At 48.3% G+C, this 19561-nt stretch overlaps 2 protein-coding genes across 8 annotated transcripts in view; both read left to right on the top strand.

Annotated features, from left to right (window-relative positions):
• The first annotated feature begins 664 nt into the window (after nucleotides 1–664).
• On the top strand, nucleotides 665–15444 carry reps2 (RALBP1 associated Eps domain containing 2). 5 transcript variants are annotated; one of them, XR_008951222.1, is made up of 20 exons: nucleotides 665–1029; nucleotides 4071–4194; nucleotides 4577–4734; nucleotides 5121–5229; nucleotides 5418–5524; nucleotides 5608–5749; nucleotides 5852–5915; nucleotides 6385–6553; nucleotides 6633–6686; nucleotides 6888–6966; nucleotides 7108–7158; nucleotides 7372–7420; nucleotides 7502–7638; nucleotides 7777–7838; nucleotides 7964–8053; nucleotides 11712–11798; nucleotides 11909–12030; nucleotides 12293–12826; nucleotides 12890–12995; nucleotides 14636–14722. XR_008951222.1 is itself a non-coding variant. In XM_057037177.1 (19 exons), the coding sequence occupies exons 1-19, from the start codon at nucleotides 823–825 to the stop codon at nucleotides 14702–14704; spliced, it is 1986 nt and encodes a 661-aa protein (XP_056893157.1). In that variant the 5' UTR covers nucleotides 667–822; the 3' UTR covers nucleotides 14705–15444. The 5 variants fall into 5 exon arrangements, 3 of the variants coding, with proteins under 3 accessions (XP_056893160.1, XP_056893157.1, XP_056893159.1); XR_008951223.1 differs by lacking the exon at nucleotides 14636–14722 and having other exon boundaries at nucleotides 12293–12586; nucleotides 12666–12826; nucleotides 12890–13001; XM_057037177.1 differs by lacking the exon at nucleotides 12293–12826 and having other exon boundaries at nucleotides 667–1029; nucleotides 14636–15444.
• Nucleotides 15445–18021: 2577 nt separating this feature from the next.
• Nucleotides 18022–19561, top strand: part of nhsa (Nance-Horan syndrome a (congenital cataracts and dental anomalies)) — a 41925-nt gene continuing 40385 nt past the window's right edge. For 2 of the 3 annotated variants that reach the window (XM_057037166.1, XM_057037165.1), the window contains exon 1: nucleotides 18022–18523. In XM_057037166.1, the coding sequence (XP_056893146.1) occupies nucleotides 18244–18523 (280 nt within the window). In that variant the 5' untranslated portion in view covers nucleotides 18022–18243. The remainder of the gene's footprint in view (nucleotides 18524–19561) is intronic. The other variant, XM_057037168.1, reaches the window with a different exon arrangement.

Raw genomic sequence — 19561 nt, 5'->3', positions numbered from 1 at the left:
CCCACAACCACACCAGATTTCTTAAAGAGTTCTTAGCATTCCCACTGCAGGTCCCAACATTACTGGATGGATTATGTCTTCTGGGGTTCACAACTATTGAGAATGCACTGAAATTATTGGAGGTCCTGTAATAATGAGCAGGATTCACTCTTGTGTTCAGTCATCTGAAATACTGGCACCATAGCAACAGTAATTATTTGGCTAATTTAAACTAATAAATCTGTCTCTGTCTCTCTTGCTTGGATTAATTTTCTGATTATTCCGACCCTAATTTAAGAAGCAACCCTGATTCGCTTCATCAGAAAACATTTTAAAAGTTAGATGTGATCTGAAAAGTTAGAATATGTTGTTGAATTTGGGATGTTGAGTGCACAATTTATATCCTGAGGATATGTGTCAGATAAGTATGTATACATTATGTCTGCTTTGCTTTTTAGTGATTAGATTTGGGATCATATATTATTTTAATACCACGATGCAAATGAATAAAAGTATGAGAGTGGTATTGCAGTTATTTCCTCATTCTTGTAAGACCGATCAGACTACAATGTCCTCTCTGTACAGCCCATAACACAAGGACAAAGAAATCCTTTATTCCTCTCACAATGGCGCGTCTTCCTGTGCTCTAGCGCCCCCGTGTGGCGGAGATCAGTAGCGCCCCCAGCAGCTCCAGGAGCCGGCGGTGGGAGTGGAGGATCCCGAGCCGAGCCGAGCACTCACGCCAGCTTTGACAGGCAGCTGCTGCTCTCCACATCCGACTGGAAGCCCCGCGCACCATGCACCGAGCCGTGTGCTCGTAGCGCTTCTCCCGGCGGGCCCTGCATGCACCAGCAGCACCCTCCTTCCTCCCCAGCGGGTATGGAGCAGGAACCCGGCGTGGCGGGTTTCATACCCCTGAATGAACACGAGCAGAGGTATTACTCTGGTCTGCACAGCCTGTGCCAGGCGGACGCCTCGGGGAAGCTGTCGTCCGGCAAAGTGGCGGAGCTGTTCAAGGCGTCTCAGCTGCCTCCAGAGTCGCTGCACAAGGTGAGTCCGGCTGCACATCTGCGCCTGTGTGGATGGAGGCGTCCGGCCGCCCGACACCCGGACCCGCGGACCGGAACCACCCGCATTATGCTGCGCATTGGGATTCTGGACCGGGTTGAGGATCCATATCTGCCGTGTGTGTGTGTGTGTGTGTGTGTGTGTGTGTGTGTGTGTGTGTGTGTGTGTGTGTGTGTGTGTGTGTGTGTGTGTGTGTGTGTGGTTCAACCCAGACCCGAGATTTACGTCTGGATAATCTCCTCTATTTAAAGCAGCTGCTTCCCTACTAATTACACCCGTTCAATGATTGAATTGAATTCCAGTTGGGCTGGAAATGAGTTCACTAATGAGTCTGAGAATAGCTTTATAACTTGATACCGTCCCGTCAACATGTTTGTTGATTTCAGATTAAGACTGCACAGCAGCAGGACCAAGATCGGGTCATTTTGGGGGGTAGAAGTGACACAAAGTCAGAAGCCAGAAAATGGACCTAAAATGGGCGTGAATCCAGTAAAAATAAAATAAATCTGAACATCCATAAACCCTGCAGCCACGTGCACGCACGTCTGTGCCTTTAAGGGCTGCAACGTCCACGTTTGCTGTAAATGCTGAGTTGTAAACTGTTTAATTGCCTCTATGATTTTGCTGACTTGCTGCAGGGCCATGAGCCCATTTTTCCAGCTGAGAAGAGCGCGGCGGGGGTCACGGTCCCGCGGGGCCTGCTCCCGGGCTATCGCAGCCCATTGTCCCTCTGCGTGGTTGTCAGGAAGCTCGGCACTGAGCCCCCGCTTCCTTCCTGCCCGGGCCTGGATGGCCGCCATGGCGCGGGGCTGATTGACACCCAGCTTTCTGAGGCGCTTGGCTCTGCTGCAGGATGCCTGCAGGATCGCTCCCGGACTGAGGCCTGGCGTCCGGGGTCACCGTGTCAAACGGGCTCAGAGGAGCACCAACGTCAGGTTTCCTCCGTGGTCATGGAGGAGGGTTTCGTCACCAACGCCCTTTCCCTCACGCTGTGTGGAGGCATAACACGGCGAGATTAAGCAAATTGGCTGAGGAGGGATTTTCTGGTGCCGGCTGTGTTTACGGCAGATAAGCAGTCAAGGCCCGGCCCGTCTTCCTGCTGAGCCCGTGACTCACATAGATGACCCTGCAGGAAATCAGCTCATCTGCTAACTTTTTTTTGGTTTGTTTTGCAAATCACCTACAAAAATCCGGAAAAGGACGCCGTCCAGGAGCCGCCTGCGGCTCAGGCCTGCGTTTGCTTTGGTTCTGGTCGTCCCTAGCAGTTGGACTCCCTTGTTTATTCCAGTCACATTCACACATTATTCCAGTTTTCCCTTCAACACATTGTTGGCGAGATGCAAACAGGCGTGTGTTTGCTGGTAAATGCAGGTCTGCGTTCGCTCATATTTGTTACCGAGGTGGGTCACGCTGGCGTCTCCTGTGTGCTCGGACCGTAATAACGTGTTGAACCTGTCTGGTTGGCTCGGGTGTGGCCCGGATCACTCGGCAGGACTCCCTGCTGGCGCTACTGGGACGACTGGTTGTGTCACTCAATGACGATGGCAGTTCTGAGAGAGAGCGGGACAGTGAAATATGGACTGATGGGTTCCCGTCCTCGCTGGGCCAAAACAAAGTGCTCCGTATCGGATGGGAGGCGCTTGATATGAAATGATCTAATGGGTGTGGGTGGAGCTTATGCCGTTACTGCAGCGTCCCACCAGATGGCGGTGTTCTGTTGGAGAGGTGAAGATGTTTGTAAACGCTCTGCTGTGGTCAGCTCATCAGGTCGCTATGGTTACTGATGGCGTAGCCACGCCCTGGTTTTCAGAGTGACGGCGTTGCCGATGACCACGGAAAACATTTGAACGTATTTATCCTGATCCTTTATTGAGAGGCGCATCGTTAACGGTGGTTCTCCTTAACTAATGAGCAGCGGCTGGCCAGGGTCGTACTGGTGTCACTGGTGTCACTGGTGTCACTGGTCCAGGCTCCTGGGCCTCTGCCGAGCACCAGTTTGGGGTCTGCGTGTGAAAATCCGTTCCGTGAACACAATGCAGGTCAAGCGGAATTCATCTGTGGTGCAGCAGCGTGACTTTACCCCAGCCGTCACCCTCACTAGATGGGGTGGGGGGGGGGGATTCCATCTTTTTACTTTCTTCTTGGAATTAAGATGAATGCCGATAAGATTTGCTGCCACCTGCTGGCAGGTGTCACTTTACACGTTTTCAAGAGTGTGTGTTTAACACACACAGCATCCCCCCCCAACCCTCCCCACACCTCCCCAACTCCCCCATCCAGGAAGGCTCGCTCACCAAAATGGCCGTAAAATGCATTCCACTTCCAGTTCCTCCCATCTGCCAAAAGCAGTTCCAGCAAAAGGCCCCCGCAGCCGTTTCCAGCACCAAAATGCAGACGTGTGCGAGCGTGCACAGTCCCGCGCGGCGCTAATTACCGTTATGGGCAGCAGCTGCTTCCAGAGTTGGAAGCCACGTGGGCCCTGTTTCACATTGTTCCCCCAGTTATATTTTGAGGAATGTTTCCCTGATTGTCCTCCATAATCCTAATCTTCTTTGCTCCCCCATGGGGCCCATTGTACCTCTAATCAAAAGAGTGCTGCTGATCCCTGACTTACTGTTTCTGGCAGGCTCAGTCGGCCTGAACAACCCGTAATTCGTGGACTCCGTCTGATAAAATGTAAACGTTTAGGCAGCCGCCCCTGATGTTCTGTGCGTAGTCGGGGACTATTGAAGCAACATGTGATATTGACTCTCAAGACAGAAGTGGGAGCCCCACGCATGGAGTTATTTATCATTAGAAGACATCAACTTGCTGCAGACTAACCAACATTTACGTCCATCCATGCATATCGACTATTAATAAGTGGAGTTTGCACTTTAAAATGCTACATTTTGCCAATTATTGTGGTAGAAGTAGCACGTTTGCATGGTAGACATGTTATAACATGTTTATAAGAGACGTTTATAGCATCAGTTTGGCAGGATCTTCACAACTTGTCTCCCCTCGTTGTTCTCCTCTTCCAGGTGACCGAAGTGTGCGGAGCGAAGCTTCTGGGATACTTCGGCCCGTCGCAGTTCTACGTGGCGCTGAAGCTGCTGGCGGCCGCCCAGTCCGGCCTCCCCGTCCACCTGGACAGCGTCACGGCTAGTAAGTGGACCGCCGTCTTATGTGAGCAAAAGGGGATCAGGAGATTACGGGAACGTGGCGGGATTTGGTCTAATCTGGATGAGAGGCGAGTCGCGTGGAAAGGGCCGAGGGGGACGGAGTGTAAAATCATTCCCAACCTGAGGAAAAGGGGCGAGCACGCGGCAGCGCGGGATTAGGAGAAGTAATATGCTCATAGTTTTAGATTAATCCCACTGTGACTCGCTTCAGGAGAATGGAATTATATAAAGATGCTCATCCTGATTAATCCCCAGTCTAATCCCGGATGTTTTAAAGGGACATTCTACTAATTTAGCTTCCGAGGAAACGGAATAAAAACTGAGGTGAACACGTAAATACAATAAAAGCGTGTCTCCGTTTTCAGATCTACCTCTGCCCAGATTCGTCGGCCTGAAGAGCGACTCAGAGGTGCGACACTCCACCGGCCCAGATGCTCAGGGGGTTCTGTGTGGTACCAGCTCCGTCTCCCGGTGTCCAGCAGACAGGAGCGCCATCCGACAGGTGGAGGTCAGCACGAAAAAGGCAAGGACACCTTCCAGCTGCTCCGCGTTTGCTGGCTGTGGGTTGGATGTTAAATACTGAGGAGAGTCAGAGCCTGAGCTCTTCTGCCTTATCAGGAGTCGGGGAGAGATTAGAGGACGTGTCCTTGAACGCACCGTCAACATGTAGCGAGACAACACACAGAACACGGACTGAGACTAAATACACCCCAGATAAACCTGAGCTTTTGCTCTGGAATGTGGTCTGTGTTTGGGGAAGGGGGCGGTGCAGGCCCAGATTATGGCTGGTTCCAGGAACGACTGTGTTAGGATTATTATGTCCATGAAGGGAAGTGATAGCATTAAAGCTAATTGTGGTTCTTTCTGCAAGAACAACGTGATCCGCGTAACGAATCTCTCTCCCTTTAGGAGCCTCACTCGTCGCCGAAGTCACCTCGCGCTTCGCCGCCTCACTCGCCTCCGACCCACCGCGGTTTCCCATACAGCCAGCAGAGGAATGGGGCCGACGCACAGAGCGGTAAATTGATTTCCAGCATTTTGCCGTGGAAACGAAGCCCGTTCTTATCTGCGCCGCTCTGTTTTGTTTTTTTTAATGGGATCTGTGATGGTTTAGAAGGAGGTTCGGAGATTAATCTGGTCCGCAGGTCTTTCAGATCTGCAACTGTGCTCGACAGAAAACTAATTCTGACTTCTTCCGTCCGCCAGCGTATGAAAGCAAACGCGCCTCCCGTGGGATCGTTCAGCTGGAGCCACACGCCTCGTCCGCGCGCTACGGGGTCCCGCCCGCAGTGGAGCACGCCCCGATGGCTCGCGTAGGTTTTGTTTTTTCCGCACACGATGACTGAAATATTTGCTCCGCTGTGCGTCACAGTTTGCATCACGTCTTCCGTTCCAGACTTGCTCATCAGAGAAGCTGGACCAGCAGGCCGAAGCGGACGGTTCCGACAGCGACCCCTGGAGGATCACTGAGGAACAGCTGGAGTATTACACAAACCAGTTCAAGAGTCTACAGCCTGACCTGGGCGCTCTCATCCTGGGTAAGGGTCGACCACGGCTGCGCTGATCTCTCCCGACGGGGGTCGCGTGCAACAACGTAACGTACGTTTTAACGTTTTCCAGCACTGATGCTTGTTTTCCAGGATCCATCGCAAAGAACTTCTTCACCAAGTCCAAGCTGCCCATCCCAGAGCTTTCCCACATTTGGTAGGTGCTGTCAGGCACCGAGGCCCTTCTTTGTTGAGCGGCAAGCCTGCACACACACACACACACACACACAAACACACACAGGCTTCTATTTTAAGTGCAGAATTTTGCTGCCATCTCATCCTTAGACAAAAATATTTTTTTGTCATTTGGTTAGCACACACACACACACACACACACACACACCAATCATCTTGATAATCCATCTCTCCATCACGTCTCCCTGTGAGCTCTGTATGTGGGAATCTGTAATATAATAACATTTATTAACAGTTTTGTAGTGAATTGCTAAAGACTAAAATACTAAAGAGAAAGCAAAGAACATAATGTTTTGAATCTGCTGTGAGTTTCCACCAAGATAATGACATTGTTTCCATAAACGGGGAGAGAATAGTTGGTTGCAGCTCCCAGATAAGGGGCTGCCAGGATGAGCAGTAATGTAACCTTGTTCTTCCATCTCCATCGCCAGGGAGTTGAGTGACGTGGACAGAGACGGAGCGCTCACCTTCTCTGAGTTCTGCACAGCCTTTCACTTGATCGTGGCACGCAAGAACGGCTACCCGCTTCCAGAAGGCCTTCCCCCGTCCCTGCGGCCGGGGTTCGTCCAGCAGGAGGAGGACCTGCCAGAGACCCCTGAGGTGAGAGAGACTTCACCGGAGCGTCCTTGTGTTTTGCTTTGACTTCAGGACTAAGCCTGAAAGTGTTCTCTTTGTGCAGAGTCCTAAGCCTCTTATCGTATTTGAGGATGCTGAACCGAGGCCAAGTCAGAGGGTACGTCTCCTCTCATCTTCTGCAGCAACTGTGACAAAAAGTCCTCGCTGCTGCCTGTAGGGGGCAGCAGCGCACCAAGTTAACCTCATCTGCTGCTTTATCTGCACGTCTTTTAAAAGATTTCACTTCGTTTTTCTGATAAATGTGCGGTCATCTATACGATAAACCGATCACCTATCTGTGCTGTTTATATTTCCTCAGGATCGGGCGATAGAGAGGCTCCAGTCAAACCCAAAAGCAGTTAAACAAGAGCTAAAAAAGGAAGAAAAGTGCAGGCAAGGTAAATGTTTCAAGGTGGAGCATCTTTTGCATCAGAGCAGCGTGTGCATGTGGCACACGGCGATTTATGCGTTGACGTGTTTTTAACATGCTGGCTTTTTTTTTTCTAACTGACCCGCTGAATTGTGTTTCTGTGTCACAGATGTTGCGATGAAAAGGATGGTAACATCAGAGGAGAAACCTCTGAGGCCAGGTGGGGCTCGTTTTAATGAAAGGAAATATATGTGCACGAGAAAATCCATCGCTGAGGTCACCGTAGTTCCACTTTATGTAACGCATGCTGCTCCCTGTACTTCATGTCTGTTGCAGCTTTGGCGAAGTTCAGAAACTACGACTTAACTAACTCATCTAAATCCAGTCAACCAAGCAACTCTGACCTATACCCCCCCCCTCCTTTCCCCCCCAGACCCACCTCACGACCTGGACCTGCAGATGAGGATGAAAACCAGGCCGAGGTGACGGCAGCAGGCGCTCCAGAAACTCTCAAATGCGGCGCGGCTCTGTAGCTTCACGGTTCTTTCTGCATTCACCTCCAGGTCTTACTCCAGCACATCATTTGAAGATGCCATGAAGAAAGCGGAAGAGCCCCCCACCCCTCCGCCCCGGCCTCAGAAGTCTCACTCTCGCGCCTCCTCGCTGGACCTCAACAAGCTCTTCCAGCAGGGAGCTCCGGGTAAAGATTTACGGCTTTTCCAAAAAAAAAAAAAAAGGGAGTTTGAAATGGCCCAAAATTACAAATAACACATGTGCGAGAACCCAGAATTAGAACCCCGCTGGTTTATAGCTCAGTGGTATGTTGTTTGGGTTTCAGGGGTGAAAAGCGGCTGGCTGCCCCCTCCTCCCGCCCTTCCTCCGAGACCATCCGCCTCACAGGTACGCGCACGTCTCGCCCTTAGATCAAACCAACAGCAGCTCCTCTGAACTGCACGAGCGTCTCATGAATGAGCCCTGAGGGAGAGCTCAGACTGAGCGGCGCGTTTCGTCCTCCCCATCATCAGGTTTCTCCCTTTGTCAACGTCTCGGAGAAGACGCCCCTGAAGAAGGTGCAGCAGCCAAACTTTGCAGACTTCAGCCACTTCAGGGAGGAGGTGAGCGTGAAATGAAATGTTCCGCTCGGATCCGTCCTGGTTTGGGTTTCCGGCTGTAGCGAAGAGCGACGTGATTTATGTTTTCAGAAGGGCGGGAGAGACGGAAAACAATGGATGGGTTAAAAGCATCATCTGAAGACTGCGGCTGGTTGGCTTTTCTCCCATAGACTCACATTTTTTGACGTCTTCTTCTGCAAAAACGCTGATGGGAGCCTCAGCGTCTGTCCACTTCTCTTCTTTTGCTCCAACACAACACGTACAACTGCAGTTTAGGAACAAAATATCTTGAGTTAAAGAATAAATTTGCAGTGAGATTCACTCGTTTTTATGGCTTCGAGACCATAAATGGTCTATTGTGACTTTATTATTTAGTAAATTCTCCCTCATGAAAAATCAGAAAAGTCCTTCCCTTCTATTAGGTGATTTTATTGTAAGAAAGTGACATAGACAACATGTCAGATGCTGATGCTGGGACAGGACAGCTAATGTCGTCCTCTCAGATAATCATCATATCTGCGTTATCTCAGGTATAGCAGGACCAATTTTCTGTGGCTTCCGTACTATTCTGGTCAGATGGGGTCTCCGACTTTATGGGACGTTCAGATCACATGTAATTAGAAGGTCAAAGGGCACTGCAGCTCCTAATTTTACCCAAACGCACTGACTCAATCCTTCCTCTGTTATCTTGGAGGCCATGCGAGCCTTCAAATCCTTCCTCCATTACTGGGCTGCTCTCCATTGTTTATCTTAAACCGAGCCTGTGCAGGCTCACTACGGCCCAGTCCTCCTCATTTATAGTAGAAGTTACCTGGAAAAAACTCAGTTTGCTTTGAGGGTCTGGTTACTCATTCATCCAGAGGTTTACATGCTTCGTGTCTGCGCTTCAGTTATTTAGACAGGGTGAAACTCACACCGGCCCAAAGCCCAGCTGGAAATGATAGCTTCCCCAACATAATGGTGAATATTTAATCCATCTTGGCTTAAATTACACTGATGTGTGATGTCAGGCTCCTTAACCAAACACATTCTCACATCACCTGGCTTAACCTGTTGAATTCACTATTTCAAGACCCCCTGTCAATCACGGAAACACTGAGCTTTCTGAATAAAGCATTATATTCTCCCCTGGATGATATCTGGGAACCATATGATATCTGTAAACTATATTTATGGCATCACATTAAGAAAAGCAGACACAAAGTGTCATGCACATGCAAACAGACTAATAAATATGTCATCAATCAGGAGATCAACTACTGTAGCTAACAGGCTAACAGCATCTATAAATTAGGGCTGTGGAGCGCTTGGCTGAAAGCGGAGGGTTCCCGGTTCAAGCCGCTCTTTGGAAGAAACTTGGGAAGTGTTCTGGTAACAGGTGTCAGGACAGTTTCAGTTCACTGCCGAGGTACCCTCGAGCATGGCGCTAAACCCCCAAAACCCCATTCAAGGGTGTGGCCTACCTTCTCCCATGTGCAGCTGGGAGAGGCTCCGGGTCCTCCCCATGACCCCAAAAGGGATAAAGCGGTTAAGAAGAGAAAAAGTCTAAACAAATTATGCAGATTATACGGATGGATTGGGAAGATCACGTCAGGCTGGAGTTCCAATTATTCCCACAACTAATATGATGATTAAAAAAACCTCTTTCTCACAAAAGTCATGAAATTGTTCAGTAATAGATTTTTTAAAACATGAACAAATCTCCTGGTTCTAAAACTTTAATCCAAACTGAATGCTCTATATTCAGTATTATTTAATATAGAGCAGATTTAATCCAATTTTGACAAAACCAGGTCTAAATGTAGCACTGAAGCAAATTGAATCTTTAGTTCTTATTCTTTGCGGCACAGACGCTTGTTTCCCATTTTAACATCTGAGGGAAATGACTGGGAGGACTGGGACGATGGTCATGACCTCACAAATGTGTGAAAGTCCTTAAACACAACTTTAAATCTGCCACTCCCCAAATTTCTTCCTTCAAAGACGTCATTTCATGACAATCTCTGTCCGAAAAGGTTATTTGTTCCAGTATAAGTTAAAGCACTTGAGCAATAATATAATGTAGTGTGTGTTAAGACTGACTGGCGCACAAATATGCTTTATATCTGGGATTTTCGCGTGTCGGAGATGATAAATATTTCTCTACTCAGACTGTAGCATAACAGCTGTCAAACTAGTGTAAACAGTGTTGGTGGGTGGGGCGCCGGTCCTGTGATTCATAGATCTAGAAGCCAAAAACACAGCAGCAGAAGAGACGTTTGCTGCCTTCTTTCATGGGAAAATTCTGTTCTCAGTAATATAAAATGTATCTAGAGGGGAACATTAAGGACTATCTTTCCCTTTAGCCAACTATAAATTGCTCCATTGAGCCCAGAGGTTATAGCGTTGGGTTTGTTACCTAATCTGTTTTTTTCTAATCTGGCGGTCTGTCCACAGTGGGCGGGGCCACCGTCTCCATCATACTGGTCTCTTGGGTTTCATGTGAAATCAGTTGTCCCGTGCGTGCGGGGCCTGTCCTCTAAAGGTCCATGTAACGATGGCAGCAGTAATTCTTCATCCCTCTGACCTCGTCTCTGAGGCGGCCACCCATGCAGCCCCCGCAGCCCCCTGCGCTTTATCGCCGCGGCGCCGGCCGCCGCTACTCTGCTCCTCTTTAATGTTCCCTCACTGTGGTTGTTAGTTCGCATCCAGCGGCGCAGCGGATCCCTTTGAGTTTGAACGCCAGCCGCGTTGCTCGGGCCAAATGGATTTTTAGGTTTCTTGAGGGTAGAGTTCCGAGCGGCGGCAGTAGCCTGTTTAAAGCATCAGGAAAGCCACGGAATTTGATCCCACGCCGCGAAGAAAATGAGCGGATCCGGCCCACGAGATCCAAATTTCACTCTTTCATGGGAAACTTTTAAAAGCGCGGTAGTTTCCCATCTAGCCGAGGTGCGTCCGCATCGGCGCATCGTGGGACCGGCTCCTGTTGTGGAGAACCTGCAGTTACACTTGAGCACGTGAGCCTCTCTGCTGAGTGAAAGCAGGTGGGGATCCTTCATGTGTTCCCCCCGGAGGAGAACACGGCTGAAATACAGCAGGAAGATGCAATAAAAGCAAGTTAATCTATCATGGATGCCCCTGGGCGGGCAGGAAGCCGTGCCGGGAGAGCAGTAGATCGCCGCCTTTTGCACTGATTTATCCAGAGTGGGGACGGGGAGGTCACACTCCATCCTGTCCCTTTAGCCGTGGGCGCCGTGTTTAACCTCATCCTGGCAGCAGAGCTGCGAGGCAGCGAGATATCTGTCATCACAAGGATTAGCGGCCAGCAGAGGTGAAGAGGGCAGCGGTCACACCAGGCTGACCGGATTCAAGTTCAAGATCGTTCCTAGATGAACGTAATGTTGGAAACATCAGCGTTCCTTCCTCATACAACCTGTCCAGCCTCTGCCCACGATGAGCAGTGGCTTTGGTGTTTCTTGCTTTTGCTTTACGTGATTAGACAGATTTCTTCAGCCTGCCTGAGAGTCTGTTTACTCAAATTTAAGCCAAAGTTCTCATTTTAAAACACAACCACACGAAGAGCAGCATATTTGCTGAGTACGCAGGCTTCAAAAGTGGCCGTCGGGGTGATCCTGCTGTTATTTTCCCCTCTTTGCTCATGTGTCTGTTTCCTGTGTTGCAGGAGGAGAGCAGCGTGAAGCCTGACACAGCAGGCCCCAAGTCCAGGTTTGGTCCAAGTACCGAAGACCTGACAAGTGCTTCAAAACAGGTCCAAAGTCCAAAAATTTGTATTCTAGTTTAATGCCATTAAATCCTCCTTGGGGGGGGGGGTCAGGTAATGATTATTTAATGTGGTTAATGAATGAAACTCTCCTTCAGGATGGGGTTGGAGTTTCTCAGGTGCCACAGAAGCCCGTCCGAAGGAAATATCACCCAGAAAATCCGAGCGTGGAGACGGTTCCGCCGACCGGCACCTCGTTTCCTACCAAGGCTGCTCAAAAGTTAGTCGAGCCATGTTTTTAATGTAGTTTCTCAGCTTATAAAGGTGGATAATTTGCTAAACGTGGCTCTGGCTCCAGATTTCATTGGCCAAAGCTGCTCTAATCAGTGTTTTCGTGGCTTATTGTTTTGGTGTAATGGCCCATGTTTCTAATGGTTAGATTTCCTCTCATCGTTTCCATTGCTGTTATTTTGTGGCTCCGGCGTGCAGCTGTTTTCAATTTTTAAAATCGTCTCTAAAAGTCCCCTCTGTCCGCTGCCCAGAACCGAACAGAAGACAGAGCTGGCACCTCCTGACTCTGCGTGCTGCAACATTCAGTTAGTGGAGAACAAAGAACCTGAAACAGAAACGGGGATCAAACGATGACAGCCTATCACTGTTGTGTTCGTTCCCTGCTGCCTCTCAATGAGTGGCATTTCAAATATTTTGCTGTTATGAGCGCCGTAGAGTGATTAGCATTATTGGATGTCCTCCGTCCGGTCATAATGAGTCCAGCATGTGTGGTCCTGTTTCACTGTTGATGAGGCGCCTCCTTCCAGCCATCACCGCAGTAAAAGGTAGCCATCAATAAGAGTTGTGCCTGCCAGCGATGGCTGGATGATGGATTTAACCTCCCCTCCCCCCTCCCCAACTTAGAATTCAAGCATCCGGTCTTGAAGGCAGCATCCCATTGTTTGGCAGGGCTTTTAATCCCATCTCCAAACACCCTGTCTGGCCCTAAATAAACCTGACAGCTCTGGAGAGGGAGCTGCGTGTTGGGTCGATGTGAGCTCCCTCTAGAGCTGCGCCAAACACGGGTACGGTTTGATATTTTGGCTCTTTACAGATGCAAAAATCTGACTCTAAAAACACTCTTCCAGGCTGCAGCCCAGGCAGAGGAGGGAAATCCAGATGGCCATCCGAAAAAACAAGGAAACCAACGCCGTGTTGACTCGTCTCAACAGCGAACTCCAACAACAACTGAAGGTCAGAGCATATCCTGTTTGCTGACGCACGCTTCACTGGAAACCGCAGACGTAAGGTCAACGCGGGCGACATTAGAGAGGCGATGTTGCCCTCTGGTGGTAGGTTTCAGTAAAATAATCCGTTTTACAGGCACCTCCCCCCGTTAAAGGTGCTGGAATCTACTATATACAAAGGAAATATACAGATTTTCACCGCGGACATGAGCGACCACGGTCCTGGTGCTGCACCTCGGGGTTTAGCGCTGCCTCTTTTCCAGCGAGGGCCACGGTTACGGCGAGAAGCTTCAGGCTCGGCTGGCTGATCTATTACCCATCACTGGCAGCTGAACCGATGGTTGGCTCAGGGGATGTGTCCGCAGCACACGCGCTCACGTGTGGAACACATGTTGCATGCCTCCCATTCTCTCCGTAAATGATCCAGTCCTGAGCCCGTCCTATCATGCACACACACACACACACACACAACACACACACACACACACACACAGACACAAACACACCCCGGTTGTGGTTTTTCTGTCAGCGACTTAAAATGCAAAAATTGGGCAGTTTTATTGTGAGGCTTCTATTTTTTGTTTAGAAGAGGAATGTCCTTCCTTTCAGAAATAATCCAGGATTATTCATTCCTGCCTCTGCTAGATTCTTAAAGCATCTGTGGAATTTTGCAGAGAAACGCATACGTGGCTTTATATAGACTCAGGCCATGTTATCCCAAACAGCCATCAGCATTCCCAAATGTCTTCTCCAAAATAGAGCTTCGGCCGCTCAGACATCCAACAGCAACAGGGTGTGTGAGGAGAAGCTGGAGGGAAACAAGAATTTCTGCTAAATTTGAACTATCCTGCTAAAAAAAATGTCCACGTTGGAAACACGAATCCTTTAATTTGATATGGCGGAAATAATTGCTGATGAATTTACAGGGAAAATCTACAGACAGCCGTCTGATTCTAATACTTTCCATAAGTTCTCTCCTTCCACTGATGGAACGTGGCTCCTAAAATACATTGTTGAATGTCATTTTGAGGATTTCACTATATTTATTTCACCCTCAGTGCACAAAGTCGTCTTCTCAAGGCAGATAATGCAACAGGCAGATGCTGGTGATTTTTACCTTCTGACCTTTCCTGCAGCTCGGCGGTGTTCAACCCCCCCATGGACGAGCAGATGATCAAAGATTTTGAACTCTTTTAACTCCCACAGCCTCCATCCAGTGACACCTTGACAACATAAAAACCTCAGTAAAACTATGAATCAGCCGCTCGCAGCTTCCACAGTGGACACATGAAGATATCCGTTACGCTTCCTGAATCCCAGCCAACACGGCCCACTCCAGCAAGCGTGTCACCCTGGTCTGCAGCTGGTAGTTTGCTCATGACGCTCCAAAGCCAGTTTGCAATTGAAGATGTTCGTTCACGCTGCTGCTTAGAATAACTGGAATATTCACTTTTCAGACACAAACATTGTAACCACTTCTGGGTTGTCATGGAGATGGTGCTCTTATGTTAGAATACTTGTAATCATTTACACTTTTTCATACTAACGATGACCTTTTTGGTCATCGAAGTCCTCGATTTCAGTGTATTTCCCATTTCCTCACTTGCTGAGTGGCTGTGATTAAAGGGAGTGTGTTTTCGGTTCCAGGTGGTTCACCAGGAGAGGGTCACTCTGGAGTCCCAGCTGGAGCTCCTGCGGCCTCTGGCCCCAGCCTGACAGACGTCTGCTCCCCGGCTCCAGCATCCACCAAGCCCCAATGTCATGTACTCGCAGTAACTGTAAAAGGGTGTCGATAACAGGCCAGTCAGGACTTATCATATTACTTTGTGGCATTTTCGGCATTAAACAAGTATAAAATAGCCTCTGTGACGATCTAACTTATTTTTCTGTCCACCTATAGTGGACCTTGACCACGCGTGTTGCCACGGCTCGAGTAGCGCTCTGTGTTCTAGGTGGCGCTGTGCGACGTTGCTCAATATTAATTTATTTACTTTTTGCACTTAAACTATTTAAAAGGAGAGTCTCCTTTCATCGGGATGTAGCTACATTTTCGGATTATTGGCGTGTAGCGCTGACACCGACGAATGTTGACACTGGATCTGTCGCCATTCTACTTGAAAATTAGCTTCACGCTTCGTGCAAGCAGCATGTCATCAGTTTGAGTCCCTTTACGTTCACAAAACAGACGATGACCTGAAGAGATGCCTGGCAAACACAGCGAAGCATTAGAGTGCAAGATTTAAAGGTGTTTGTTTATATCTATGCAAATATCTATTTGGTGCTACTTCAGCTTCCGTTACAACAATGTTCCGTGCATCCTGACTGTTTGTGATGGTAAATGACGTCGTTAACATCCGTGACAGCATGCTTGAATGATGTAAGCCTTTGGACTGTAAATGAAATCATGCACAACTGAGCTCTGGGCTAATGAAATCAATAAAGTTGTCTATTTTTAAGACTTGTTAATACTTTACTGAACCAACGGATGCCATTGTTCTTTGCTACTGTTGAAGTGTTGCGGCGGACCTTGTTGTAGATGCACACATACGTCACAAAATCACATTGGTGGAGGTCTGAGCATGACTGGCTGGAGCTAAAAGAGGAGGTGAAAGCCTGCGATGGGACCAGTTTAGCGTTTAAGAAGCCCACATTCAAGTTTGGACACAAGAGCAGATGTCTGAGGTCGTTATCGTTGCCATTAGAGTGAAAGAGATCAAACAGAGAGCGGTTCTATCCCTCCGGCTCACATAGCAGCTGCGCTTTCTCTGACACAGACATAACAGTCACGGGTCAAGCAGATCGCCACCGATGGCCGGATTCCCAGACCCTCGGCCACTGCCCTCCAAAAATACTCAGTGACACACTTGGCTCCTCACACCTACTTCTCACTCCGCAAAGCTGCTTTTAAACTTGTCAGCAGGTCTGACACGCTGGGTTTTAGGTAGAAATGGAGCGATTGCGCTGCAAGATCTTTGATTAAGCTGCTTTTTTTAGCAGTAAAGGAGCCTGGAATTGTTTTGGTAAATTACTTTTTAATAGATTTTTTTAATTGAAAATCAGGCTTTTATCAGTTAAAATAGTCCTCGTGAAGTTGATTTGACTTTAAGGCCATTGTAATGTTCCGTTTTTGTTTCCGTAGTCAAGCCAAAAATTTGCTTGCTAATCTGAATAAAATACCGTTTGTCCATTCACACAGCTGGACATGGTTAGACTTTGCATGACTCTTATTTTCCCTTGAAATATGAGTATAAAGCTCTTTTACCGGATGTGAACCAGCAAAGAACCAAGAGCTTAAACGTTTTCTTTTAAGTAAAAAAGACACATCTAAGGAAAGCAGCAGCAGCGTGTTTAAAGCCTTCTTAAGGCAGCGTGCATGAATGTGACATGATGAATGAGCAGCGGTGAAAGAGTTCAGCGTGGAAGACAAAGAGAGGAGGCCAGATGACAAGAAGGTCCCAAATCCTCTTTGGCATAATCAATGTTTGGAACAGGCCTGCATGACGGTACCTGCCACCACATCCTATAGCAGCTCCTCCCCCACCTGTAGGGTCTATTTTGTCTCTATACATCCGCACAGTGGTGTGAATGTGGACTAAAGGAAGCAGGAAGCCACCTTCTGTGAACCATAAACAATATTTAAGTGTTTGTTTTGCATTTATACAGGACAGCTGCCTGCATAGAGGGGCCTATATGTGTTAACCATGGGTTGTCTTCAACTAGGTGCCAGTTGGATAAATTTGCCAGCTCAGAGTCCCAACCTGGCTTATTATTACCCACAACCTGGGACACTGGTATTTATTGCACACTAAAACAAATACAATTAAAATTAACACCCCAGGAAGCTCCATATGAATATCTAAGATACTGTAAGTTACCGGAATACAAATGTCTAATTCTTTGTTGGAATAAAATACATTCGTTTTCAACTGTAATGTAAACACTGTAAATATGCAACAGGCTTGTCAATAAATTGCATTAGCCTCGGTGGCTTTAATTTAAAGCTCACCCTACTCGCCCAAAGATTACCAGCTTTTGTCCATTCAAGTTAGGCCTTTTGTTGCGGCGCCATTACTCAAAGATGACGGCATGCAGCATTTCTCTTGTCTCTTCTTTGTCCCAGGCTGCACTTTGCAAAGGTTTGCACTTCTGCTGTGGACATTAGGCAACAGGAAGGGCTTTGAGGCTGTCACCTCTACTGATTCTGGTGCTGTCAGCTGCTGGGATTTAGCTAAACACTCATTCAGCAAATGTGAATGAAGCTTGTCCCATGGCTGTCAGGTCTGCGCACAGAGGGGAGAGCGAAAATTAAACCAAATTTGTCACCGCAAAGAAAAACTTAGCAAGTGTGTGTGTGTGTGTGTGTGTGTGTGTGTGTGTGGTGTGTGTGTGTGTGTGTGTGTGTGTGTGTGTGTGTGTGTGTGTGTGTGTGTGCGTGCCATCCTGGTCAATACTCATCTTCACTTATCTTCAAGAAATAGAAAACACGAAGTAAGCAAATAATTTAACCCTTGTGCTAAATTTGGAGGGGAAAAAGAGTTCCTGAAGGCACCACCATGCCTTATCAAGCATGGAATGAACATGAGCTCTTATGGTGCTGACCTTTGATCCCTGACCTGAAATTTGGAATCAGGTCATATTTCTGTCAGGGTGGACAGTTGTGGTCCAATAAAATTTGAAGAAAATTCTGAGACTGATCACAATGAAGGAGCTGTTTTGCTTTATGATTATCAAAGGTCAAAGTCCCATCAAAAAATAATTGGTGATCTATTCCTTGGCCCATTATCAGCATTTCCTCAAAGTTTCATTAGAATCGGCTATCACATGACCTCAGTGGACAGTAACCCTATAAATACTTAATATATCTGAATATTATAATATATTGTCCTTGTAATATTGACTCTTAATGGCAGATTTTCATGCTACTTAATCTTGTTTTCAAGAGACGGCCGAGAGTCCCGATCCGGTCTCCCGCTGATCCGTTCCAGGATTTCCCCGCCACCGTTTTTTAAAAACCACCTCCAGTTTGGAGCTCCGAGCGGAGCCACACGCCGCAGCCGCGTTCGGGACGGCAGATGACCCGGCGCCGCAGCCAGGAGCACCACAGTCCTCCGTGACCACTGCAAGGATGGGGGGCATCGGCAGGGGCAGCCGCAGCTGAATCCGCAGAAAGCGGAGCAGGGCTTGAGGGGAGAGAACTGCTTTCTGCTCACTTTTCAGCCACTTTTTGTTGGATTTACACCCCGGTCCGAACCAACATGCCTTTTGCCAAACGAATAGTGGAGCCTCAGTTGCTGTGCAGGTATCAGATCCCGAACGAGGAGAGCTTGCTTTTCGAGGATCTGGTCTCCATCAGTAACGTGGCTCTGTCCCGGACCTTGCGACAGCTGTCGGACCTGGCCAAACATGCCTGCTCCATATTCCAGGAGCTGGAGACCGACCTCACCACCACCAACCAGCGAGTCAGGGGGCTTCAGGGCAGAATTGGCCAACTTCAACACACTTGTTCCGAACTGGACCCCAAACAGGAGGCAGTGCGTGAGTAACGCGTTACTTTACTCCGCGACTCTGTCTTTTAAATGACTGGCGCAGATGAAAATGCATTCAACTAAGTTTACAGCGAGTTGGACGTGGGTCGAACCGGTGCAGGTCATCGCAGAACTAATATTTACACACAGTGAATGAAGCCTTTCTTTCATTTTAGGGCTAATATGCGTTTGTTTACGTTAGCATTTAATCACATGGCTGTGTTGTTTTAATACCGGGCTATGGGCGTGTGACAGCGGGGATATTCTTCTTGTTTGTGCTAATAACCACGCACTTTTATTACTTTTATTATTAATCTATTACTCTTGATGGGCCAAAGCCTCAAGATGATTCAAATCCTTTTTTTTATTTGCATTTTAGTTGTGTTACAGGTGGATTTTTGGCGATGACGCACTTTGGTCTGAGGAGTAGTTAAAAAGTTCAGCCGATACAAAACGCAACTTCTTTGTAGTTACTCGGTTATAAACGATGCTCTGCTGACCTCCTGCTCCTCCTGTTGAACTTTCCTTGGCCACAGCTAAGAATTCATTACCCAGATATCGCAGCATGTGGCCACCGGCAGGCTCCCGCACCCCCTCCCCTGGACACACACCCACCCACACACACACACACACACACACACAAACAAGAGGTGATATGATACTCTGTGTGTGTGTGTGTGTGTGTGTGTGTGTGTGTGGTGTGTGTGTGTGTGTGTGTGTGTGTGTGTGTTACAGCGGGTTCTGCAGTCTACCTAAAGAGCATCTCCTCTGCCCTTGGACATAGCCCAGTGAATCTGTCCCAGCTTTAGGTTCAGCATGTCCTCGCATGTTCCATAGTCCCTGCTTCCTGTTCTGGTCTGTGACTGGTTATTTAGCCTAAAGGTATCCCCCACCACCCCCCAACCACCACCACCACTTGTCTTCTCATTCCTGGTGTCTGCAGAGGTTGTTCGCAGGCCTCGTGGTTGGGTTGGAGCGGCGGTGGGACGTCGTTACTCGGAGAGTCCGATTTTCTGCTTGGACACAAACACAGTTTGAGCCTGATCAA

The sequence above is a fragment of the Takifugu flavidus genome, chromosome 7 (assembly GCF_003711565.1).
Source record: "Takifugu flavidus isolate HTHZ2018 chromosome 7, ASM371156v2, whole genome shotgun sequence".
NCBI lineage: Eukaryota > Metazoa > Chordata > Actinopteri > Tetraodontiformes > Tetraodontidae > Takifugu > Takifugu flavidus.
This window is presented reverse-complemented; position numbering and strand designations above follow the sequence as displayed.